This window comes from Rhipicephalus sanguineus, chromosome 1 (assembly GCF_013339695.2).
Source record: "Rhipicephalus sanguineus isolate Rsan-2018 chromosome 1, BIME_Rsan_1.4, whole genome shotgun sequence".
Taxonomy (NCBI): domain Eukaryota; kingdom Metazoa; phylum Arthropoda; class Arachnida; order Ixodida; family Ixodidae; genus Rhipicephalus; species Rhipicephalus sanguineus.
Genome location: NC_051176.1, coordinates 295,080,995 through 295,107,929, shown reverse-complemented (window position 1 = coordinate 295,107,929; position 26,935 = coordinate 295,080,995). Strand labels below are relative to the sequence as shown.

The following is a 26,935-nucleotide window of genomic DNA, read 5'->3' as shown; positions in this document are numbered from 1 at the left end:
AAGCCCAGTCTGCCTATCCAAAGTTACGGAACAATTCTTGCAACACTTCTAATGTGCAGTCGTCAGCAAGCTTAACTCGAACGCTCCGCGGTGTGACCTGAAGCGGTTTGATTGACGCCAGCGCCGCGCAGCTTGGGTTCTGTTGCCGAGATTTTACCGATGCATGCCGACATACTACCCAAGCATACTGAGATATTATCTCGGCAACAGCGCCCAGCGCTTTCCAGCTAGCATTAGTCAAACCAGTCCAGGCCACGCTGCGAAGCGCTCAAGTTAAGCTTGCTGACAACGGTGCAGCTGCTCTATAAAAATTAGGTCATTCTAAGTGAAACGCCCTGGTCCAAAACTCGACCGTCAGCGATTCTATGGAAAAAAGTCAGTTTCGCCTCAAAGGTGAAGTACTGAATGCGATAGCAAGAAACTGGAATGTCACAGGAAGAACGGCAAGCAGCTAGAAACTTTCTGCGCGCTGCTCAAGCACAAAGGACGCAGGAAAAGAAAACACACAAGGCGAGTGCGAACTAACAACTGTCACAGCTCGACACTTGCAGCCAGTGCGTAGGAACCGAACGAAAAGAAAAACGATGTTTTTTGACCGGAACCAAAACGTAACCGAAACTTTATCTATTATTTCATTTCGGAGGGAAAACGAAATTGTTAAAATCGTTTTTCGGTTCACGAGAAAACTTGGCAATCCGAAACAACTGAGGTCATGCAACGTGAGCAATTATGCACATCTCAGGGTACAGTATTAGCGCGTACCTCAGGAAGGAATTCGAAAGCAAAGATAGGTTGAAATTGTGGGAAAAACAAAAACAGTGCCAACCAAAGATGTTTATATTAACGCAAGCGGACTTTTTCGCGCCACGCAGGCCAGCGTGGAAAGAGCATTGTCGGGGCTGAAGTTTGTTACAGCGAAAGCTGTTATTAGATCACAACAGCCGATTTTGGCGCCACAGTTGTCCGCTGCCGCCGGTGTCCGTAACCGCTATCGCGTGAAGTGCGAAAAAATGAAATGAGAAACAAATTTCTAGGATCGGATGGGAATTTAATCTGCGCCCTCTGCCTGGCAGTCGAGTATTCCACCACAGTGCCACGCTGGTGCTTGTAACTCCTTCGCAAAAATACTCTATACAGGCGTCATGTCGCGCAAGAAATCGTGTTAACATATGTAATATGGCGTGGCAGAAGAGCAAAGTAAAAACCTGGCCTCACACAATGCGAATTGCGCAACGAGTCGGTCGTTGAATGCTTGCAAGCCGTTACAAAGGGCTCAGCCATAATTCTTAATCGTCATCAGCCACAGCACAAAGTGAACTTAATACCTTACAGATGTGTAGCGGGTACCACGATTCTCCGAAGAATGACGAAAAATAGCCTAGTGGGTGCTTCGCTGCTTCAGAAAAATTACGATGATTTATGGCGTAGTGGGTACCTCGCATGTGTACTTGTATTTGTGCCCCAAATGAGTCTACAACAGGCTTTAGGAAGGCCGCTCTTCCAGCTTTCGATGTGACTGTGCTGCGTGTTCCGCGCAGGCCTGGCGATTTTTTATCAGAACAGCGGTCTCGCACATCAGACAGTACACTCAATGACGTGCTGCTTCTGAGATCGTGCTCTCTCCCTTGACAGAAAGGATTGAGCCCGCTAAAGAAAATCGTAATTGACTTTTGAGAAAATAAATACTATGACATTGAAGGGTATACTGGTTTGTGCTAGTTGGAAGGAATTCGTGGTACACTTACTTCCACTCCTCTGAAGAACGTGTTTTACCCCTCTCCCACTTTCTTAAGAGGAAGGCAAGTAACTACGTGACAAATCCAATGTTTTTTATGATTACCTTGACTTCAAATTTTGCATAAAAAGAAAACTGTTACGAACCGTTACGCAACATTTTTTTCGTTCCGGAACAAAAACGGCACAGAACTTTTTGCGGTGGAACGAAATTAAAAGCAAAACGAAAACTTTTCGTTCCGACACCCTGCTTGCAGCGCGCTGCTCAAACACTAAGAAGGACGCACAGAAAGAGCGCACAGATATACAGAGGACGAGCGCAAACTGTCACAGTTGTTACTTCAACTAGCCCCTACTTTGGCTCTTCTAGCTAGCAGCTCACTATTTTCGCAAGCGGCCGCTACAGCGAGCAAAGTGACTTTCGTGCAATCTATAGCTTCAACGCAAACTTTGCGGTGAAAGCACAAGTTATACAACAGTCTTCCTCAAGAGGTAATCGCACGAACACGGTCGACCACGCCCTGTATGTCAAAGTACAAATCGGAGGCGCACATCCCAAGTCCGGCGAAACACTAAAGAGTTTTAGAATTGGGGACCCAAGAAATTTGCGAGCCCCCAGGTCGCATGCATAGAACGCAAGCCACTCTCAGACTCTTACGCTCGCGTTGTCCCAAGACTCTACAGCGCCTTCGTTTAGGCGGCGAGCAAAACCGGAAAGCGCGCGATCTCAAGAGAAGAAAGTAAAGACGGCGCTTGGCAGTGGCACGTGAAGCCACGGCTCGCGTTCCCTGCGGGCGTCGATTCTGGTCACTAATGGCATCTTCGACAATTCGCACCGGTGTGCACCGGGGCGCCCAGGCGCTACGATGATTGGACTAAACGGCGTACCAGGGCGCCCCACCGGTGCGATTTGTCGAAGATGCCATAAAATAAAACCTCATTTGGGTCTAGTTCGTACATATTGATGATGATGATGATGCTTCTGGGATGATTGGCACCTACCCATTCAGGAGGATCGGCCAAGAGTCGGGCGGATCGTACGTATTCCTGAGGCTAAAATTACAGCGCAAACGAACTTCTTTGTCGAAAGAAAGTAAAGTGGACGAAAAGATAACTTGCCGCCGGCTAGGGACCGAACCTGCGACCTTCGAATAACGCGTCCAATGCTCTACCACTGACCTACGGCGGGGTCATCCCCCCGTCCACTTTATAGAGTAGTTGTTTTCACACACGCATGACTACTTTTAGCTACTTTTATGGCCTTTGGCTCAAGTTGGTTACCTTCTGGCTAGTTTTTCCGATTTTATGGCTATTTTTTTTTCTTTTCGATCTGACAACCCTGCTCGCCAGAGCAATCGGAGACAGGAATAGGAAAAAATGTCACGAGGGTCTTCAGTTGCAAATAAGGCCGGCACGCACCGAGGAACCACCGCGCATGCAGCCGCGGCTGACGTCACCGCAGAACGAAAGCAGAACAAGCCACGTGATCATATCTCGGTCGTGCTCCGAGGTTAGAACCTAGAGGTGAGAGCGCCTCAGAGCGTTCTGAGCTGGAGCGCGGCGTTCTGAAAGAACCAGCCGAGCGTATTGAGAGCGTTCGATTCCGACCAGCCGAATGCGATGCTCATCGCCAGAGCGCTTTGGTGCACTCGAAAACTACCAGCCGAATGTACGATAAGAAAACGCATGAATAAAGGGTGTCATTGCACTTGATCATGTGCGCGCGGCTATTCCTTTTCCTTCCGAATCTGCGCAGCAACAACTGCTTGTTTATTTTTGCTTAGTCAATTTCAGTTGAAGTTCAACGTTCATCCTCATTCTTTGTTTCGGCGTACTTTCCTAATACCCACCGAAAAAAATGTTTCATAAAGTCAATCACTAAATAGTTCCCCTCTTAATTGATTCAAAGCAGCGTCATCATTATTATCCTCGTCACCATTAATTCATTTCTGAGGCTCTACTTGCCAAAACCGCGATATGACTATGAGGGACGTAGTCTTGGAGGTCCGGCTGCTCAATTTTCGACCACCTGAGGTACTTCAACATGCACTTAAATCTAAGTACATGGGCGTCTAGCATTTCGCCTCCATCGAAATGCAACCGCTGAGGCCAGGATCGAACCCATGACTTCCCGGTCAGCAGCCGAGCACTGTTTCGACTGCACCGTAACACCACGGCGGCCGCCACCACCACTGTCCTCATCATCCTTGACTTGACCCGCCTTCCTGCTCCAAGGGCATTTCTATCTCCCATCCCTTACCCTGCATATACGCTGGCTCAATTCTCTGCATTTCAATAAGAATCTTTCTCTCGCTCTTTTCTCTTAGAAATCGGCATTTGAAACTTCCATTTCTAGTAATATGGAAGGTAACGAGAGCCACTCGTGGAAACTGATGCTCGCCTCCACCGCTGCTTTCGGACCATCATTGCGCTGCATGGGAGAAGCGTCGATGTCGCTGGCGTCGTTCGAGCCCTCTGTGTGTCATACTTACATATGACTCATCATCTCCCATCTGAGCGCCTGAGTTAACCTGGTAATATTACTAGCTAATCACGTGACAGATGAGATGGGGTCCGGCAAAAATGCTCCTTGTGCCGCGCGACACTTTTCTTAAAGCAGGCTTCTCCTGACTGAAGGTCTTATAGACAGGAAGCATCTCAGTTTCACGAAGGCCACAGAGACGAACAGTGCAAATGAAAGATACATGGGAGGAAGGACAAGACGTTACACGAAAGTAAAGCCTAAACGAAGTCTCCTGTAAAATCTGCAGTTTCTGGAATAAGTTGAAAGCCTAAGATGAATAAAGAAGGGGATTTGAATTTTTTTCCTCCACACATGAATTAACCAACGTAGAGTTTTGCGCACTTGCATACGCGTGTGAGTCCTATATCCTAAAGAAAAAGCAGGTCCGCTGCCTTCATATAAAGCACAAAAGTGAGCATTAGAGAGAGAAAAAGAAAGTTTAATGATATCTGTACAGGTTATACACGTAACTGCAGGTTCAATCTCTAATAAGAAGTGGACAAACAAAACAGAGCCTGCGCACCAACACATACAATCGTGCGAAATTCACTAACTCAAAACATGCATGTTCCTTGCGTTTTCAAGCGCTCATGAATACTATATGCACTTCAATGGGTTGCATTTGAGATTTCGTACATTGACCGGGATGCAAGTGCATCTTGCAGCTGAAGTCGCTTCTACTAGGTAAGAAAACGTAGGTTCTACAAGGTAAGAGCACGTAGGTAAGAAAATTAGTCCAACTGGAAAGATTTGGAGGAATAAGACTTCGACTAACCCCCTTTGCTTCTGTGCTGCACGTTTAAGGGTTTGGTCAAGGCAGCGTTTGAAATTGTAAAGCGACTGGACACAACATTTAAATTATATTATGTTTTCCTCAAGATTCCAAGTGGGAGAAAATGGCATACTGTCCTGCGCACAGTTCTCTGCGCATTGATGTTTCTGTGAATGCTTTCTTTTTAATGTGTTGTTGTAAATTAAACTGGTTGTTAGAAGCGCTTCCTTCATTTGTGTTCGTGTGTGTCTAATTTGCATCAGCAGCGCTGAATCCCAGTACGCACGCGGGACTAACATTACGATGAATCCTTCTGAAGGGCCAACATCGGGATTTAGAACTACAAAGGGAAACATTAGGTTGTTTTTTTATGCACTGAGTACTTCTTGAGTCAGTAAAATATTTGGGCCATATACAACAAGGCTTGCAATGACAAAGAGAGCACACGTGGAACTATATAGGCACTTGTTCCTCGAAGAAAAGAAGACGACGATTAGAGTCTTGGTGTGTGACTATCTGGGACTGCTTAACGCTGGTCCCTTCACTGTGATTAATAAGCGTCACTACATTGTGTAATGGAGTGCCGGAGGGTCACAGTCAGGAGCGTGAAGCGACTTCCACGTGTGGTAGCGGCGCGGAAACCAGCGCTTACTGGAGGCCAGAGGAAACACTTCAGCAACTCGCGCACGGAATACCTGTTGTATGGTCGAGGATATTTGTTGGGCAGGCTCTGGACATGGGGAAGTAGTGAAAGCTGGTGGGCCACCTCTTCACGAACGAAGGTCTTGATTTGGGCTGTTTCACTATCATTATCGCCGGGAGGATTCGCAAGGGCTGAAAGGCTTTCGACACAAGGATTCGTTCGGCGGGTGAGTGACCGTTCTCGGTGTAATTCGTCAAAGCTTTGCCTCTAAGTGACGATAGCATCGACAACGATGGGATTTCTAGCGAGGGACGTTTCGAAGGCGTCATCGTCAATGCCCTTCAGAACTTGCCTCGCTTTTAAGGCGGAAGACTTATATGCCTCATCAAACGCGAAAATTGACCGTCGGCGTCAACACCAGTGGTGCGAAACATCATCACGTGATGACGTCACAAATTTTGGTGTCACGTGACGTCACATGATGCCGTCATCACATGACATCGTAGCTTGGTCAAAAGTGGGCAGATCACGGAGGCAGTGCAAAACCAGGTGCGGTGCCTCTAATCCTGGAGGCAATACGGAGGCGGAGCAATCCTGGAGGCAAAACCCTACAAGGCAATACGAAAACACACTAGGTGCACAAAACTTTCGGAGGGTAGCGGGGCAGGATCACTACATCGACTGAGAGGAAAAGGAGAAGATGGCTTTTGCCTTCGAGTCTTCTTAGGTGAATGCTTAAGGGACCCTGGGAGTTTTTCTTCTCCGGTCAATGTCGGGTTCAGACGGCTACGGAGGTCGCTGGCGTCCTCTATGAACTCGCGTTCTCCCAGTGCTGTTGAGCGTGCTACAGGAGGCGCCATTCGGCGAGAAGCTTTCGCACTGAGGGCGGCCAAGCACGTGAACAAAAGCAGTCTTAAAATTAGGCGAAGTTGCAAGGCTTGCCTCGTGGTTGCGAAACCAAAGGTGGGACACTTCTGCGAGATAAAATATGACCATTGTACGCTTCGTGGCATCGTCCCATCGATCGTGCTTACTCACGCCTTCATACGACGAGAGCCAATTGTCAACGTCGGTGTCGGCGCTTCCACTGAACACTGGTGGATCACGCTCACGGTGGACGGTACCACAGGTAACAGAGGCAGTTACCACAGGTACAGAGGTGGCATGAAGAGTACGGCTCTGCAATTTCAGGACGAGGCTTACCCGCACCTCCGGCAAATTTAATGGTGTTTATTAATCGCGGAGAAGGGCCAGCATTACGTAGTCCGAGCTTAGCGACCACACCTAGACTCGAGTCGTCGTCCTCTTCACTTCTTGAGCCAATAGTGCCACTTGCGCTCTCTTCGTCATTATACACTTGAATCACAAAAGCTTCCGTTGAATTTGTGCGAAATATGTGTCAATGTTTTCAATCTATTTGTCTGTTTGTTAGAGTCAGCTAATAGCTATAGAGTGCACTTTTCCTTTATTGTTTACTCCTTTATTTCTTTTGAGCCGGGTTGTCACCGTCATGTACTGTTTGCCTAAAAGAAACGGGATAGTGGGCGTCACTCATCATGAGAACCCCTCCTGCGCACGCATTCGTTGATAATAATGTCATTCACATTATTTTGTGTTTCTTCACGTCAAGAAGAGTATTCTTCAAAGTCAATTATAAAATTTGTTTTTTCACTTTAATGAATTATTCCGGCAAGGAGGACGTTTATTTTTCTTTCAGAGCACGTTGAATATCTTATTCATATTGTACACGTGTAATTCCATTAGCATGGACAGAATTTCTCTTGTCGCTACCTCATCGAGCGTTCTGCGGGTCTCACTATAGCGCTTGCTTTTGTTCGGCCGGTAACAATGATTTTATCTAGGTTCCGTAATGAGAATGAATAAAAGTCACGGGTAATACTTGCCGGTGTAGCTGGGCGTGATTGATGGCATCGTCGGTTCATCTCGGTTTTTCTCGTAGCAGTACTCCTGTATTGCACCACGATTAATTGTTGTCGACGGGTCCACGTCAGCAAACGATGCCAACCTGCTCCAGTTTCACCTTTATTAAATCGATCCATCCACGCAACTACCCGACATGCGTGCCGTTTTCCCTTTTTACTTCTCTTTTTTTTTTCGGACGACGGCACCGACCAAAAGCGAACTTGAAATGTTTGGCAAAGGGCGAGGAGGACTGCACAGGCGAGGGAGTCAATTTTAGGGGAGAGAGAAAAAGACAGACGCGAGCCTGAGGGAGAGCGACAGGGGAGGAAGGGCAAAGTTGCGAGATATACGGGAGAAAGGCTCGCGTCAAACACGATGAGGCATCGCGGGCGAGGGAGAAAAATGTGAGGCGGGAGGGGGGGGGGGGCGAAGAGGTGCTCGTGACGTCGTGCGCCGCGCGCGCCCCCGTGGCCGCCTTCAAGATGGCGGCCACCGGGCTCGGGCCCGGTGCTTCGACCGGGGCCCCGTCAGAGCCGCCTCCGCCGCCGGCCAGTGGAGTCGGCTTTCGTCGGAGGTGCTGATTCCGTCGCTTTGGTCCCCATCCGTGGTTCAAGGCGCCGCCGGCCGACGCGGCGAAAAGACAGGTCGTGCTGCGTCCGCCACACGACGGTTCGAAGAGCACGTGGACTGCTGGTAGATCCGAGCTTGTTCTTGTGGCTGGCAATACTCGGAATACGCGGAGGACGATAAAGCAGCGCGTCAAGATCCGCCGCCGCATTTCGCGGCGGGGACAGACGTCGTCGTTGTCCAGATGCCGCCTGCCATGTGGTTCCCGTGGCTGGTTCTGCTGCTGCGAACGGCAGTGACATTTCTCTTCCTGATACCCACAGTTCGAGGTGTCACCGTGCCGCAATGTGAGTTGGCGCGTTGCCATTCGAAATTTCTCATATTAAAGTTTTCTAGGTAGCGCGCGCGTTTTGACTCGGCCCTTTCGGTGACAAGCTGCACCTTACGACGCCTCCTCCGTCGTAAAGTGCAACTCGTCGCTGTGAACTCGCGCTAAAAGAGCGTGGGTTCGTAGCTCAATGCGTGGTCGCGCGTGGACGCTGCAGCGCGCGCGAGTCGACGGCATCGAGCAGAGCGCACGTGCGCGTTTTCTGGTGGCCGTTGGGGCGTTGTGAGCTCGGATCGTAGGAACCTCTTCGGAGATGCGCCGGGGGACGCCGGCATCCCTAAAATCCCCAAGTCTAGGGAAGTGAGTGGAAACATTGCCGAATCACGTATCTGCTAATACCTGGATAAACTTTACGCGCAACGAGACTTCTACTGACGGGACAGGCAAGGCGTTCTTCTGCGATACAGCTGCGGCAAGGTGCCAGTAGGTCGGATAGTTCGTTAGCTCGATTGATAATTTTTCAATGTAATTAATTAAGAAAGCGTTAACTATAGCACCCCGAGTTCATTGAAAATTATGTCTGGAAAGTTCATGTTTTGTAACGGGAATATGGCTAAACGCAGCGTACTCCCAATGGCCAAGTGCACTTTCGCGCATTCCGCTGCCTCCAGCACTCGTGTTCATTGTAACTCAGCGGTCATTTTTAACTAGACATATTAAATCAAATATTTATGTTCACTATTACTGTTGTTAATCATCGACTCCGAAAACGACGAAGAAGATAGCAGTGTTTTCCCACTTTATCCTCATTTTCATCCTTGAAATCAGGCTATCAAAAAACAAAAGGTCTTCTTTTTCGCATTAGTTCGCAACAAAAATGAAAAAAAAATTAACAGTTGAGGAAAAAAACAAAACAATCGGTTTAATAAGAATTTACTCTGAATGGCGGAAGGCGCGCGCGCGCAGGATGACGCGAAAGTGTACACGGCCGCTATTTTACAACTCCCTGCCCGGTGCCCGAAATGGAATTGAGGCGTTTTACGGCGCAGTTAATTTATAATAATTGCAGGTTTTTGTAACGTTCCAAAACTGTTGCGAGGCAAACGTCACATTAGAGCGCTCGGTTATTATATTGTCTCCTCGTGTTCCCTAACTTGCACCGAAACATAAGGGCGCCAGCAATTTCGCATTCCGTTGTTACCCGAATGTGATCAGTGTATCCAGATATTGAGAATCGGAATACCCTGACTAGCGAGTAACAACGTACTCTACCGTGTGAATTTGACAGCTCCACTCTAACTTGAACAAACTCAACAAACACGAAGCGTATATTGGGCATAGGTCAATTTGTTTTCGAGAAGTGATTAGCTTATATGTAACGAGTTTGGCTAATATGCGCGTGCGTTTTGAATCTACGGATTTCAAAAAGCGAGTGATGCTTTTCATACCTGTCTTCCCGGCCTTCTTGCAGCCGTTGAAATGTTGAGGCTAGTCTTCCAGCGAAACTACCTTCTTTACAACCGCGGTCGCCTGGGATTCGACACACTGAGTGATAACTTCCCGGTCTGCGGTGGTATACAAATTGTACGCAACCATGTGCACACCTTTACCCATATTACCTTACCTGCCAGCTGCAACGTCATGGAATGCATTGGCGTACTTCTATTTATAGTTTATTTTTCTCATTTTGCAGTCACTGCATAGTTTGATTGCAGCGAACCAAGATAAATGACTTTCCTCAAGATTCGAATAGAAAGAGGATTAATTGCGAAGACGCGATATGAGAGCGGTGACATGGCACTTTATGTTTTAGCCACTAAAGAGCGCATTTGGCACCAGGCGGCACCAGAAAGGCATCCAACCATAACCAACCGGCTGCCTCATCGGTATAACGATCGCCGGTCTGCGTCAGTATTACCCAAACACTGGACGCTTAAACGGTCGTAAAATCGCGTCATTCTAGAGTTGTTATTGCAGCCCAACCTATATAGCGCAATTATTGCTCAGGTTCGAACAAAAGAAGCGAACTTGATCCTGCCAGTCCCGTGGTACCATTTTGCTACGCTCAATATGGCAACTCCGATCCCGATTTAAGCGTGGGAAACTTATTGCAAAGCCCGTAACATCGTTTCGTCATGTGCGTTAGCGAGTCATCATTTACGATGCTTCTGTAAACTACATAGTGATTGGATATTACTATGTTACTTATTTTGCTACAATAATATTTTACTAATGCACTCTCAAGTCCCGATATAAAGGTGAACACGACAGAATTTCGCTAGATGTCGAGTTTGGGCTCACTGGGCCAGCATCACTCGTTTATGCCAGGCTTTCAGTGAAAGCATAGAGTGGAATACAAAAGATTTTCAGACTCAATTTTTTTCGTCCCACATGGAGACATCCATCCCGTACAATCAATAGGTATCAGTGATGAGCTAGCAAAAAAAAAAAGTAGTTTTGTTGCACTCTGACGCCTTTAAGTTGTGTCATGTCATACACGCCGTGTTGATTCTTCCAAGCCCGTAAGAGAGGAACAAGAAGGAAGCATTGCGCAAGAGGGTGAAATAAAACGGATCGTCCCAACACGTGATCGTCATGTTGGTGCTCGCGCTCTACAGGCTCAGTTATCACGGGCCAACCCAACAATTGCACATCGATTAAAAAGGAACCGGAAGCCAAATATTCTTTAAGATTTATTTGTTGCGTCGCAAGTGCGCCGATATCGAAGAGAACGCGGTGAAGCCTTCCGGGAGAGTTTCCTTGTTCAGACAAGGTTTGTGGCATACCTCACCCGTCTAGTTTCTTTTCCGCCATGGTAACGAGCACGCCGAGCTGTTTTGCGTAGGCATACAAAACGGTTATCATTGGACGCACTCTAGAAAAACGAGCACGACCGCAAATAGAGGCGCTAGTTTCGCTTAAAATGCATGTCGGCCCTGTAGTGCGCATCGTCACTTAATTTTAGATTGTGTACTCCTATATGCAACTACGTAAGTGTACAGTGAATTGTCTTCTTATTGTATTGTTGAAGTGTTAGCATCTGTATTCTGCATTGAAATATTGAATCCCCCCTTCCCCTGTAATGCCCCGGGCGCTGTGGGTACTGTGATAAATAAGTAAAAAAGTAAATAAATAAATAAATAAATAAATAAATAAATTTAGTTTTGCTGCGTAAGTGTAAACACTGCACGCGATTACACGTAGCACATCTTGGAAATAAAAGCGGATGTACGCAACGCCATCACTTCTACGCATTTATACAGCCACGTACTGAAGCATTACTTCGCGTAGATTTCAATATAAGAGTTGGAACACCATAGTTTTTTTAAAATTTGGACACTTACGTCTGATGAGCGTGAAAAATGAAACTTATCTCCGGAATAGGTTTGCTTACGTTTGCCTCACATGGAATTACATGAATGTTGTTTTTCTTTAAGCGGTTTCGCGCGGACCAGCCTATTCATTTATGTTCCGTTACGGATCCCGTTTCTTCAATTAAGCAAATAGATTGCGCATGACAGTCCGAGCCACTATTTGGAACGTTTATTCTGCGCGAAAAGCAGTGGCGTGCCATTGGAGAACGTGGCGCAAATGAGGAGAATACTACAAACGCTGACAGTAGACAGTACGCGTTCATCGAGCAAACTTGCACTATTGATTCATCGGCGGGACTTACGTTCCAAAGCGATAGTTTGGATACAAGGAAGGTCGTAGTGGGGGAGCGTAATTACATTTGACCACCTGGAAAACTCGTTGCTATTCGTTTTCCACGTATTTAATGGTGATCTGCGCCATCGGAAGGTGACTCCCACGACCTGAAAAACAAACGAACCACCTCGCTCTCAGCGATAGAGAATAGAATAGTAGAGAAGGAAAGGCAGGGAGGTTAACAAGTTTAGGAAGACCGGCTTGTTACCCTACACATGGGAACAGGGTGGGGGAGATTTGAAGATGGAGAGGAAAGAGAGAGAGAGAGATAGCACATGACACAGCACACACAGAATCAGTCGGTCACTCTTGCGTGGTACGCGACATTCCTGTCACAACTGCTTGTCCAAGTCCGTTTCTCTTACAAACCTCAGCAGTGCCTTCGTCGCCTTCAGCTGCGATGTCTTTTGTTGACGACATGCAACACGACATGTTGCGAGGAGACGCTACACCACGTCCTGTGCGAATGTCCGGCATATAATGTTCAGAGAGCGTCACTGGCGCCCGTTCTAGCGCATCTTGACAGTAGACAAATGTATGTTGAAACAATTCTTGCAAGTCGTCAGTGATAGAACGTCATAGTTAAAGTCAGGATGTAACCCAGACAACGTTTTATTATTTTTATTGCTCATAAACGTGCTCACGATAGAGAAAACTTAGGTTGAACATAATTTTTCTTGATCTGGAATTGTGTTTCGGCAATACAGAGTGGACCAGTCTGAACCATTAAGAGCTAACGAACGACCTTTAAGCTCAAGAACAACTTCTTCGATTGGCTGTCGTGTGGAACAGGCCGCGGTGCGTCATACAGCACGCGCGCGGTGTTTCATGCATCATGATCGTTAGCCGCGGCTCCTTCTAGTTTCAGCTTCTACTCCCTAGCTCAGCTCAGGTACCAACTAGCTCAGCTCTCTCTTATTCTAGTAGTCGTACTTATTGAGTGGCCAAAGAGGTGGCATTAGAAATTTTGGCAACATCCGTCGCGGTTAGCAAATGCTACCACAAAGTTCGGTACACCGAACTTTACGGGTATAATTAGGCAGCATTCTGAAGGAAGTTGACCGAATTTGCACAGGTGACCTCCTCCATTTGTGATGTTGGCTCCACTGATGAGATGCAGCAGAAGTCACTTGTTAGCCGTGCCGAAAGGCTTCTCAGTGCCCTTGGAAGGGTTTACTGTGGCAGCAGTTGAAACATGAACACTTCGTCTGTTGCATCTCTCACTCATCCGTTCCGTTGCGCGATGGCTGTTCATCCTAAACTTCTCCATAGTGATAAAAGCAAAACACGTCCACTGCTGTCGAACCAATTCTACAGCGTAAATTTACAGTGATCGCTGGGACGCACTAATGGCTACACTATAGCACACTTTCGCAAGAAGGCAATTTGTGCGGCCTCCCGCTGATTCTGAGAGTGGCGGTGCGTTTTCGTGTATTTCAGAAGCCACAGTAGCAGCGTTGTGTGTGCGGCAAATTTGTTCTTGAAAAAATGGCTGTGTGAAGCTGTGACAGGAACCGCAGTGTAAAAATTCAGATTCTGATAAATCCCTTAAGTCTGAGAACTATTAAAAGAAATAAAAAAAGAACAGTAATTTTGATTTTGCGCGGATTTCGGCCGATATTACAGGCAAAGGAGCTGGGGATTCTGTCGTTGTCCCTTCGCACTATTGTCAAAGAGAACATAGCAGCAATGACGGTCTTCTGCTCGGTCACTATTGCCCCATTAGTCAATTATTACTGTTGAGGAAGGCACTATGGATATTCTAATATCCTAGTCAGTTCAGTGTAGTTTTGTGTTATCTGGTTTTTCAAGTAGTAAGCAATGAATGTGTATAAACTTTTGCGATGACTAAAGAAATCCTAATTTTAAGGTAATAGTTCTCCCCAAAAACCTTTTTAAATATTGCTTTTCTTCATATAGATGTGCTTACAAATATTTTGGTGGCGATCGAATGACGACTGGCGCGTACAGGGGCTCGGGCGTACGCGGTTTTGTTCGAGTGTTTTGTGATTGGTCGATCCTTGGAAGGGGTTGGTCTCCGCCATTGGGAGTGGCGCGACAGAAATGTAGAGCATTGGCCTGACCCCTTTTCGAGGAGGAGCCGGCCTGAAAACTCTCTCTCGGCCCTGACTGAAACCGCTGTTGTGACAGAGTTGGCGCAGAGCAGAAAGCGGTTGTGTCAACAAGGCGTAACGCTTTTCGTTTATAAACAAGAGGGCGCACGCTCGTCGTATGGATGTGGCAGGTGCATCCTGATTGGGGTCGAATGTCTCCTTGTTTGATACTTTGGTATGCATTAATCAGGTAAAGAGAGAGAGAGAGAAAGAAAAAGTACGGGAAGCCAGAAAAGGTAACGAATGCGCTGCCCTTTTGGCTACTATATACGTCGCGAAAGAGGGGAAGAAGGATAAGATGGAGAGAATGTAGATTATTCATGTATACACGCAGTCACAATCGTTTGTCCAGTTTTCTTGAGGCGCTTTGGCGGCCTGGGCAGCAAAAAAGAAAGTGCGGTAGTAGCTCGGCAGACAAACGAAAACAGGCAGGTGTATCTGCTAAGGAAGCCTGGAAACACCCACTGCAGTGTTTTCCAGGGGCCGTGGTGGGACTTGTCTTGCGGACCTTACTTTAGTGAATTAAGTCTCACTCGATACGTAAGCGTGAGAAATACTGTTTCTCGCTCGTATTTCATAAACATAAAGGATGTCACTATACGGCGAGCGGAACAGGACATGGTACACTTTTTACTCTGCTATCAACGCTATACGCTGCTTTATTGCAGTGGCATATACGAATCATTCAAGTGTTCTGGGTTGTCATCTAAAAGAGCTGGAAGAGAGGGAAGGCTCGTCGAAGCCAAGAGTACAGCAGGAGGTCAAGAGATGAGTGAAGGAGTCATCAATGGAGGAAGGTGCGGAACCAGGCGATCACACCAGCGTTACGCGGCGGTCTAGCATCATTTCCTTGGGCGCTTGGGTGGCACTGTTCGTTCTATCAAAAGCAGCGCCTTCGCGAGTCGGTAGTCTTTTTTATTGTTACCGCTGCACAAAAACAAGAAGGCAGGCTGCATTAGAGCCGGCTATCCTGCGTTACAGAGTTAAAAAGGTTCGATTGCGAATTTCCCCACAAATGCACGGTGATGCCGGAAGAAGAGGCGGCCGTTATGAGGTCACCATGCTTGTGGAGCACTGAGATGGAGAATGGCGGGATTCCGAAATTCCCGAGCAACAATCCGCACGCTTGGAAATCACTTGGACCCATCGAAGATGCGTCACTTCTAAGGCAGAGGATGAGGAGGAGCGGCGACAACGTGATGTCTTGAGGCAGCGTAAAGGTAAACCCGGAGCCTTACGGGATGCGAAGAAGCGGCGAAATCAGAAGACAAGCGACGCCCCTTCGCAAACTGTGTCTCGAATCTAGCCACGGTGGCAGCATTTGGATAGGGGCGAAATGCAACAACACCCGTGCTCTTTATTTATTTAATATTTATCTACAAATACTGCAGGTCCTCTTCGGACCCAAGCAGGAGTGGGTACATAAATGTAAATGACAATACTAGAAACAAAAAATAGAAACATACAATAAAAAAGTTCAAAAATACAAAAATTCTCAATTTCATTGAGGGACATAATAAATATATGGCATCCTTTTTAAAAAATCAAAAGAAGGGTTATTTACGAGATGGGCGAACGATTGTGTATTGTCAGTATTAACCATTTCTTCCGGTGACTTGTTCCACAATGAAGGAGCATGAGGAAATAATGAATATTAATGTACGTTGAGGTGACTTAGTGGTTGCCCAACTGTCTTGTTGTGATGAGTACGATCAAAGCGCATGGACGGGTCGATTATGTAACGTGGTATTTTGAAGTGACCATGGTATAGTTGATAAATAAATTTTGGTGCCCGATTTAAGTGCACAGTAAAGAACCCCAGGTGGTCAAATTACCCTGGAGTCCCCCATTATGGCGTACCTCATAGCCATATAGTGGATCCGGCGAAAAAAAAAAAGCTGGGACATTACTACGACACAAATGAACTCATTTGTGTAAGAATGACCTCAGTCATGACTGCCGTTTGTGCGTGATATACTAGACCTTTCATAAAGCGTTACTGTTATTAATAAAGGTTGCTCACATTTGTTACTCATATCACTACACTCATGGAAAATATTTTTATTAAACACTTCAAGAAAATCTCCCGGAAAACGTCTCATTGCGTTACATTAAATACCTGAGGCCTATTCAAGCGAATATCTGATGGGATATAATTGATGAATATAAAATCTTCTAAATGCTATCGCACATCTCGCTTATGTGACAACATAAAAAATCCTTAGCGTTTTTTCTTCTAAATCATTCACTTTACTTTTTTAACAAAAGCGTTCAATTATATCTTATTCTAGATGAGCAGAATATACAAAGCTTATGTAGCGAACAGCCAGAGTCCAGTCTCTGCCGGTAGAATACTTGCAGCCGTAGCTGAGTTTCCTTTATGCTTTGTCGACCAGCGCTCCTCGGGACAAGTGCAACCGGTGTTGTACAGATGCAGTGCAATGCTCCCTACCTTATGCTGCATACCTGAACCTTCCCGGGACACGCGCGGAAAACATTGTGCACCGTGAACGGTTGGCCTAGACTGGCGCGAGACCATGGCGCGATCGATACCAATGCCTCAGCTCATGCATTGTAAATCGAGTAAGCTAAATAAATTACACGTGGTGTATACAGTATCTAAATACATCATATAAAGTAACTACCTTGTGGCGTATAAATATTTATTACTCTTAATGGGGACGTTGATGCACACTGAACAGTATCACAGGTAGTCTAAGTCCGTGGTTTGTTTTACCTGCTGGGACACATGGAGGCGATTCCCTTTCCGAAACGAACGTCGTTTCGTGTTGTGAAAATTGATAATATTGTTATGGAAGACGACGACACCGGACGTACTTGTAGTTTCATCAAAAGTCCGCCATAACTAACCACTACCATATATAGCTAAACCTATTTGTGTCGGCGTAGTCTACTCCAAACACATTATAGAAAGAAGACGGCGATTTGTGAGCGTTCTTCTCACTGTCATTCTTGAGACTATCGTCAATGCTTTTGGCGAAGCTGTGCAAAAACGCCGTTTTCTTTTTTCATTTAACACGGATTGTGTTAACAACTGTTTACTGCCTGTTTGCCACATATAAATATACATGAACCACCAGCCAGGATCGCTGGCAATCAGCACAAAAATTAGATGTTCTGCGAATATCGCCGCTATTCTCCTTTCCTTTCCTGTTTCTTGCTGATGGTTCACATTTATTTATATGTGGCAAACAGGAAAGAAACATTTGATAGTCAGCGCTGGTGTCGTCGTATGTGTTCCTTCTTCGTCCCGTCCTTGACGTTCGCGCTGTTCCTACAGTCATGATTCACCAACTCGCCTAGCAAGCTTCACTACCGTATATAGATAATTCGTTTAGTAGGAATGCTAGCGGAAAAAAAAAAAAACGAGAGTGGCGAGGGAATGTACATGCATCTAAGCAGGCTCGCTGTGATGTCGTTCGCAGCGCGTAAGCGTTCGTTTGCAATTGCAGCACGACCACCGCGATCACTGTATTGATTTTCCTGTGTCCTTACGTATTTTCGTTAAAGGTGTTGGCGGGTCAAATTCCCCGACGCGGCATGCCCTCGCTCCGAGAAATTTCCGCAATACGCCAAAACATTATTTTCAGGTTTATTTGTACGACACTAAATATCGTTACAACGTTGGGACAGGGTTGTAACGGTAGCTTCAAGAAAGCTTAGAAAGTTAGACCTGGGTCAAGATACCGTACCGGTCACAGGCATAAAAGCGTACCGGCCGAGGCGCGTCGTTACGCAGTGCGCTCCATAGAAATGCTCTAGCCAGAGCGACCATTAAATATTTCCCCCTCAAACTTAACTGACCGACTAGTCAATGGAACTACCCAATAAGCCAACACCTCCGCATCGCTACAGGGCCAAGCTCTGTGCATTCCCGGCGACGCGCACCGACGTCCTTTGGTTGAGGATATCCCGGCTCGGTTTTTGCTGCATACCGTCTTCATAGTGACACGGTCGTTGGTGCCGTCGCCGGAGGTACGCGGACAATCCCGGCGCACTGCGCGCGGCAAAGTTATGGGATTCATTTCGTTACGCCGGCGCAGTAAACTACTTTGAGCGGGCGCGCTCTCGTGTGTGGGGCGCGTTCGTGCGTCGGTGCGGGGAGCGAAACGTTCCCTATGCCCATATTAAAGGATCGCACAGTAAATAGAGTGCATCGTTCCGGCGCGTTTCGCAACCAGCGATACACGCACTGATGACCGAACGCAACAACGTTCTCAGAAATGCGGGCGAGCCGCAGGCACGCGCTCCAAAGACTGTCGCTGAAAGCAGTTTGCAAAGGGGACATGGGTGAAAAAAGACGCGGCAGCCGCTGGCTATCAGTGGCGGGTTTATGTCTCTGCAGCAGATTGCATAAACGGCCTGGCGTGTGTGAATTGAAAGTGTACACATGTACTACGTACGCGGCAAAATGCAGAGGAAGGGGCTCGCCACGAACTTCAATAGGAGACGCAGAGAAGCACTGGGAGGAGCAATGAGACTGACTACGTGTCTATTGCGTGTTATTGACGACCCTCTGCAGTTGGAAGAAATGTAGTAAGGCAGGCAATCGATAAGCTAATTCAGGAAGGACGTGCCAGATGGGATGGACAGAGCCAGCGTTCGTTGCATTTCTTGTCGTTTTGTCGCACCCAGACGAATCCGAAAGCTTTCAGTTCAGCAGTGTTCCATTGCCAGCCAACCAAATGAATCCAACAGACGATTGGGCCAGGGAAAGCATTTGGGATATTAACTGTTGCCTTAACTGCAGTGTAGTAATCATGACGCAAATTGTAAGGAACACAAGTGGACGTAAAATCAGCCTTTCCGTCGGTGGGATCCGAACCCACAACTTTCAAATAGCCTTGGCTACGACTGACGCTGGGTAACACTTCCAGGGTTTACACGTACAGAAATACCCAACTAAGCGGACGGAAAAGAGCCCTCCGTCGTAGCTCAACTGGTAGAGCAGTGGACCAGTAATTCGAAGGTTGTAGGTTCCGGAGCCCTCCACTACGGCATCCCTCAGAATCATATCGCTGTTTTGGGACGTAAAACCCCAACAATCATTATTAAAGACGAATAAACAGCAAAGCAGTCTTTGGGAACCACGCGCTGGCTATATCCTTTCTTGTCCCGTCTTTTTAGCGCTGTTTTTCACCCGTTGTAGGTTCGTATCCCACCGACGAAAACAGCGACTTTTCGTCAACTTTAATTCCTTCCAATTTGCGGCATAATTACTATACTACAGTTAAGCTAACAATTAATCCCCCCCTATGCTTTTATTATTCAATGTAACCGTGTTTCACCGACTAAAGTTGTTTCACGTCTTATCGCTCGGCGCCTGAATGTATCCGTGCATTCTCGAATGTTTTCGACGACTCTATTCATATTGCTTGCGCAACGCTAAAAGCCGTTTTAGCCACTTAAGCCAGCACTAGAGATTAAGCTGTAGTATGCGATGAGGCGCGTATAAAATACGGGAACAAGCAACAAAATTTGCTCACTACCGTTTACGCATCACGCACGGCGCATTGAGGGTCCAAGAGAGGCAGACGGGAACAGCATCGGTCCTTCAGGCAGCCAGTCACTCTCTCCAGGCAGCGCGAAGGCTGCCACTTTTGAACCGTGCAGGTGGGCCGCGCGCACAGCCACTGCGCAGCACGCGGCGCTATCTTGATATAGCCAGCGCGTGGTTCCCAAAGACTGCTTTGCTGTTTATTCGTCTTTAATAATGATTGTTGGGGTTTTACGTCCCAAAACCGCGATATGACCCTGAGGGATGCCGTAGTGGAGGGCTCCGGAAGTATCGAGCACCTCAGGAATTAAAAGTGCACCTAAATCTAAGCACACGGGCCTCAAGCATTCTCGCCTTCATCGAAAATACAGCCGCCGCGGCCGGGATTCAATCCCGCGACCTTCGGGTCAGCAGTCGAGCACATAAGTACCGGACCACCGTGTCGGCTTATTCGTATTTGGAACTTGAGCGACTTTTTTGTGAAGCAAAACGGAAAGGCGAGCTAGTTGGTACTGATTCATATTGGTGTAATAGTAGCGCCTCGTCTTTTTTTTTTTGCGCTACTATTACACCATTATGACTTTTTTGTACTGAACCGACATGCTTCACTTGTATGAAACGCGCACGCGCGCGCGTTTGTGTGTGTGTGTGTGTGTGTGTGTGTGTGTGTGTGTGTGTGTGTGTGTGTGTGTGTGTGTGTGTGTGTGTGTGTGTGTGTGTGTGTGTGTGTGTGTGTGTGTGTGTGTGTGTGTGTGTGTGTGTGTTCTTTATAAGTGCTTCTGAGATCGAGTTCAGCTCAAATCTTCCCTCCTGGTCCTATCGAGCGCTATAATTAATCGCATGGCAAGGATAAAAAGGAGAACGACGGCACGAATAAAAGCACTGAATGTAACTTATTATGCCCAAAACGAAGGGAACCCAATAAGCTCTTCGTTTAACGCTGAGCCTTACTTTCTGACTACGTTGATGCCGCATACACAGCTACGCATTACGGTGGATATTTCTTTCGTAATCCTTGGGAAACAACGAGAGAGCAATGATTAAATTAATCTTGAGTCAGAATGGCTTGTGATGACCGATAGTATGAGCTCGTAGAATGAGATGGATGTAGTGATTGAGAATGTTGAGGATGTTGAGGAAGCCATTTCAAGGCATCCCATATAGATCACTATTGCCAACCGCAGCATATTGTTTCATAACCTAATTGGGGATGGCACACTCAACTGGAAGCGATATCTCTTAAGTGGACATTATTTGCTTTGACGTGGTACCGTACATATACATAAAATGGTGTGCTACAATGATCGTAATTTTTGGATGATGCTGACCGTATGTTTTTGCTGTTGCTGCTGAATTATCCAAAGTGGTAGGCCATCACCCGAGGTGGAAGCTTAGCACGTATACGGTGTCGCGCCACCAAGATCGAGGGCGCGGGTTTAATTCCAGAGCACGGCGACCGCATTTCAATGGAGGCAAAATGCAACGAATCGCCGTGTGCTGTGATTTAGGTGCATGTTAAGGGTCCCCCGGTGGTCGAAATTAATCCGGAATCCCGCACAACGGCTTGCCTCAATACCATATTGTGGTTTGTCACGCAAAACCCCAGCATTTACTATGAGTAGTAGACCACGAGAATTGCCTAATGATTGGGGTCATGTTTAACGCTTGCGATCGTGTAATACCGCGAATCGTACAGGTCTGTCCATGTGGGTGTCGTGCGTTGCGGTGTTGACTTGGCTGACAACAAGGAGCAGGGTATATTCACATGCCGTGCTACTAAACGTGAGGACAAATAAACGTACAAAACTCCGTTGGTATCCTCGAATGCCGTCGGGTGGTTTGAAGTGACATACTGTAACGGAAATGAAAGAGTGCGCGGAACGCAGAAGAATAAGAGGAGTAGTGGAGCCGGCGCTTGGACTGTGTGGTTGTGGGGTTGAGCGAACCGTACTAGCCTTAACCCGCAGTTACGCTCCTCCTGCTTCCATATAGTTTCATCTCATCTATAAATAAACTCAGTCCTTCGTAACAGTTTGGTGAAAGTGCTGGGTGCATCGCTCTGGACGACCCAGCTCTGCCGATTTCGCGACGGAGCAGACTCTTGGCTAGCTTGCCACCGCAGCTATACTAGACATGGAGGACCCATGAATAACAATGGCCTTCTCATGGTGATGAGCAACAGCCTCACCCCACAGGACAAGCTAGCTACGGGATACCGGAACGTCAGCCAAAGACCCTTTCGGGGAAGCCGGACGAAGATGTTGAGTACTGGCTTAAGCAATACCGAGGAGTGAGTCGCTGAAACCGCTGGAGCACTGTTAAGCAGCTCGGTAACGAGGTGTTTTTTTTCTCGCCGGGATTGCGTTTCTCTGGTTCGACAACCGTGAGAGTGCAGTGACAACATGGGAAATTTTTGTTGACGAACTGAAGAAGTGTTTTAGGGACTCGAAAGCTAAGATTAAGCAGGCTGAGCAGACGCTTTCGCGCAGAGCTGTTACCTAGCGAAACAGAACCACCTACATCGAGGCGGTTTTGAAACTTTCCGGAATCGCGGGTCCATCTCCTCAAAGGAGTCGCGGAAGATGTGTATAATCTTCTTATCACGAAAGAAGGCCTTAACACTCCCTCCGACCTAAGGAAGCACTGCCGCGCGTTTGAAGCGCTGAAGAGGAGAACTCTTCCGAAATGTGAGCGCCTTGGTAATGTGACCACGATTGAAAGTGTCACCTTCATATCCCATGACGACATCTCCCCGGTTATCAGACGAGTGGTTACAAAAGAACTCAGCTGCAAGTTGTGGATACAGCCAATGCATGTCATCAGTGCGCGTTCGACCAACTCCCCCATGAACAACCGGTATCTCAGTCGCGTCAGTTACTCTGATCCTTGTCTTGTAGTCTGTGGCCTTTGCGAATGCAAATCAAAACGGAGCACAAATATCTGCACGAGCGGTTTTATTTCTTTCTTTATTTTTGTTCATTAGGTACTGCTGCCCTTGAAATACCTAAATGTAGATTGATGACGTAGAAACGCTTCAACACTTTCGTGACAAATCATAGACAACTTACAGCAAATGCCAAGAATGCGTTTCAAATTTTAAGGAGATGATGGGAGCTTACTGTTTCCGGTGACAAATAAAAAAAAACACCTGCAGTGGCTACAAAGCTACAATGTGGAGGCGAAATTGTGGGAAAACACTATGAGGGAGGCAAACGCCACTTTCTGTACGTCTGAAACGAATATTTGATTTTGGAATGTAGCTCAGTTTTTGCAGTCGCTCTTACGCGCCCCATTACGAACTATTTCACCCCAATGTCATCTGGTTGTTTGTATTAAAGCGGCCGCTTGTAGCTTAGAACGAAGGAAGTTGACATTGTTATGACTGTACAATACCAGAGTTGACTAGTTATCACTGACACTTCGTAATGCATTGCATACATGGAAATAACACTTTATCAACTGGCAATGTTTCATATTCTATACAGTGCGCGAGCTTGCTACGAAAGGTTCATATATGCATATTTGGACGCTGTCGCGATACAATATGCGGCTCAAAAACACAAGTATAAAGGAAAGTTGCTCCCTTAAGACAGGATTGCGTGGATATAATAACGAAGAAATTGGAGATAGTAATCTTCGGCGGACTTCGACACGTTATGTGCGACGTTTGTATGCAAAATTACCGCAGAAGGTCTGGACGCAAAAGCCAGATTCTCGTGGTTGCATTTTTTTGAATCAGTAATCTCAGCGGGGGCAATAGATGATACTGTGTGGCATACAGACGCTAACATGTAATTCCCCTTCCATGAGGCTAATTACTTACTGGATGAAGCCCAGCAATTACTGACGCAGAAACGCAGCCTTATTTCCCTTTTACTTTGTCAAGAAAGCGTAAAAAGGTGTTAATAAATGACGTGAAGCGTTCAGAGGCAGCTAACTATCCCAAAGTGACTGGCTTTGTCCGAATGCTGTTCGCCCGCGAAAAGGTGCAAGGGGGGAACTGCCGCGCCCCAGCACCTCGTCTATCTGCGTGACACTAGAGTCTGTCGGCCGCGCGCGCAGAGCTGCGGTTGCGCGAGTGGAGAACATCAGCCTGATTGGGCTGCTCTTGCGCGCGCGTGATCGCGGGCCCCGATAGCGTCGCACCGCGGAGCCGAGCGGGACGGTCGCCAGCCTATCTGGCTGCAAGAATTGCGGCCGAGCGGCGACGCGTAAGGCGATGACTGATCGCTCCTTTGTGTTTTGTTTTGTTTTGGGGGAGGAGGAAGTTGTGCCTCCATTCTGGTCCCATGGGGCCGGCCAGCTCACTCGAGAAATTAATCTCTCGGAATAATGAACATCGGCGGTGTGGCGGTTGCGGCCGCGAGGATGGCGAGCGCCGCGCTCGCCGCCGCTCATCGAACCGTCTGGTCGCTGCATTAATGATCTGTGCACGCTTGACCGGGCGCCCGGCTTAAGGTCCATGCTCTCCCCTTCTGCAGTCACTGTTTTCCATAGCCCCGCGAGGACGCTGCATGCGCGTCTAAGGCTTTTAGTTGCGGCCGCAGATGCTTTTGTTGTCTCTGCGTGGTTGTCGTGCTTGCTGTACGTGTGTCATCAGCCAACCCCTCTCAGACCGACTCATTTCCTTTGTTCTCCTCAGAGAACGGCTTTGGACATGCTAGTACCGATTCCCTAAGATGACTGTCCCCACACAACCTCTCCATTTGTGAGCGATTTGAAACGTTTCTTGGCTTCAATGGGAGTTTGCGCGGAGGTGCAACAGGTTGCGTTACCCGTGGACGCTGTTTTAAAGCGGCGACTTTATGTAGAGCCGGTAGGTCTAGTTGCCAGCATTTCTCTTCGTTCCTTATGAACAAATTGTGGCTAGTTATTTCGAGTGAACTTAGATAAAATCTCTCCATTTCAAGTCAAATGAACAATTCTCTTACCTATGCCCGCATTGGCTTATACAGCTTGCTGTTGATGTGTCTTAAAGGGACACTAAAGAGAAAACCGATCTTTCTTGTATTTGTAACTTGCTATTTCACAATGCCAAAATCACCACGCTTGCCGCGAGAAGACGCTTGGTAAGCCAGCGAATGCGCAAAACGAAAATACGGGTGGCGGCGCCACCTTGAAATTCCCGCACCAATCGCCATGACGCCATAGACTTATTTTGACGGCGTCTACAAGGGCCTACATAGTTCCTGTTTGGTAAAAAGTGAAGTACATTGTCTTCTGATGTGGCCAGAGACATAACATACCAGGTTGCAGGACACTTCGTTGTGTCAATGTCGCCAAAATACGAAAAAAAACTTGTGTAGCGATTGGTAGAGTTCTAAATCCTGCGCTAAATGCAGCTCCACTACTGTGAAACCTGAGAAAGCGCGTAGCGCGGGCACACAGCGATTCCCGTTCGTAGAGCTCCCACTGCTCCGTTTACAAAACCGCCGATGACGGCAATGTTTGAGGTAAGCATGTGCGGTTTCCCTGGCACGAGTAGAATCTTCTTATGGAGTTTGGCAAACTCGGTTTGCGACATGCACGCTACTTTTTGCTGCGTTTTATCGACTTCCTGCTTCTTACGGCAGTTTAGATACGCGTCGTGTGCAGCGAGTTCCGTCAGGTTGTTTCCCCCTTCAGATGTAGCGGCAAAGGCGCCGGAGAAGCGCAGGTGGGGGGAGCAATCGCGTGCTTGCCCAGGCGGTGACACCCTCTCTTGCGCGGCGTGGGTGTCAGCCACGTGTTTCCGAAGCGCTCTTAGCGATTTTAAGTTATTGATTGCTATTGTTTCTTGGTTATTTCTGTTTATTATATTATTTTAGACCTTGTTCGTTATTTTAACTCGGTTTTGAGCATTGCTAGCCCTTTTTTAGGCCTGTATTGAGCACTTGATTGCGAGCGTGATCACGCCACATCAGACCTATGGACGACAAGCCGGGCCTTTCAAGTGCTACGCACTTATTTATTTATTTTATTTATTTACAAATACTACATTCCCGTCACAGAATTTTCGCAGGATGGGGATACTACTTTATATCACTTGCAGGGCAAACAAAAACAATAATACAATAAAAATATAGCAAGTAAGTACAGGTACAAAGACAATACAGATATCATGAAATAAATATACGCCTTAAGTACAACTGCAACAGCTCGTCAAGTGCAAGTACAACAGTAACAGAAGCAAAACAAAAATAAATAAGTTACACAATATGGGACATAACCAAATTCAGGGATGGCTGCAACACCACATCGTTGGACAGTTGATTCCATTCAGCTACGACTCTGGGAAAAAATGAGTATTTAAAGCAGTTATTGCGGCTAGTGAAGGGGGTAATTGTTAGTGCGTGCTGTTGCCTTGTAGCGTAAGCTGTTGAAAAGGAAATGAGTTCGGAAATATCTACGCTGTAGTGTCCCTTGATTAGCTGGAACAAAAATTTTAATTTGAGAACGCGATTGCTTTGGGTCAAAGTTGCAAGATTGGCTCTGTTCAGCAAGGCTGTCATCGACGTCCGCCCAAAACTGTTATATATGTATCGAACCGCCCGCTTTTGAATACCTTCAGTTTCATCAATGTCATTTTTAGTGAAATGGTACCAGATTACAGAAGCGTAATCTAATAAAGGCTGCACAATTGCGTTAAATGCAAGAAGGCGAACCTCTGGAGTTGTTAGCCTCAGAGCCCGCCTGAGGAAGAAAAGCTTTTGATTGGCAGAATTACACACACTATTGATGAGTTTGTTTCATCTGAGATCATTGGGAATCCAAATGCCAAGATATTTTATGTGTTCAACCTCAGCGAGCAAGACATTACGCGCCGAGTACTGGAAGTGCAGATTGCTACGCTTGCGCGAAATTTTCATAGAAACTGTTTTGTCAAAGTTGATAGTCATCCGCCAATCACTACACCATTTTACAATTTTTTCAAAGGCTTCATTTAGTCGTAGCAGGTCACTGACGCTATCTATTTCCAAATACATTACACAATCACCCACATACAGTTTAATTTTCACGGGAATGTCACGGGAATGTCGTTCATTTTGAAATCCGTGGCGTCACGTGCGGAGATTTCGGCGCACAATTTGAAAATATGACTTAGACTTTGATTTTCTCGTCTGC

The 26,935-nt window shown here is 46.9% G+C and overlaps 1 protein-coding gene across 1 annotated transcript in view; it reads left to right on the top strand.

Annotated features, from left to right (window-relative positions):
* The first annotated feature begins 8,144 nt into the window (after positions 1–8,144).
* LOC119383277 (Down syndrome cell adhesion molecule-like protein Dscam2) overlaps positions 8,145–26,935 on the top strand; it is a 573,655-nt gene continuing 554,864 nt past the window's right edge. Inside the window, exon 1 of the mRNA XM_049411927.1 lies at positions 8,145–8,510. Coding sequence (XP_049267884.1) covers positions 8,408–8,510 — 103 coding nt within the window. The 5' untranslated portion in view covers positions 8,145–8,407. The remainder of the gene's footprint in view (positions 8,511–26,935) is intronic.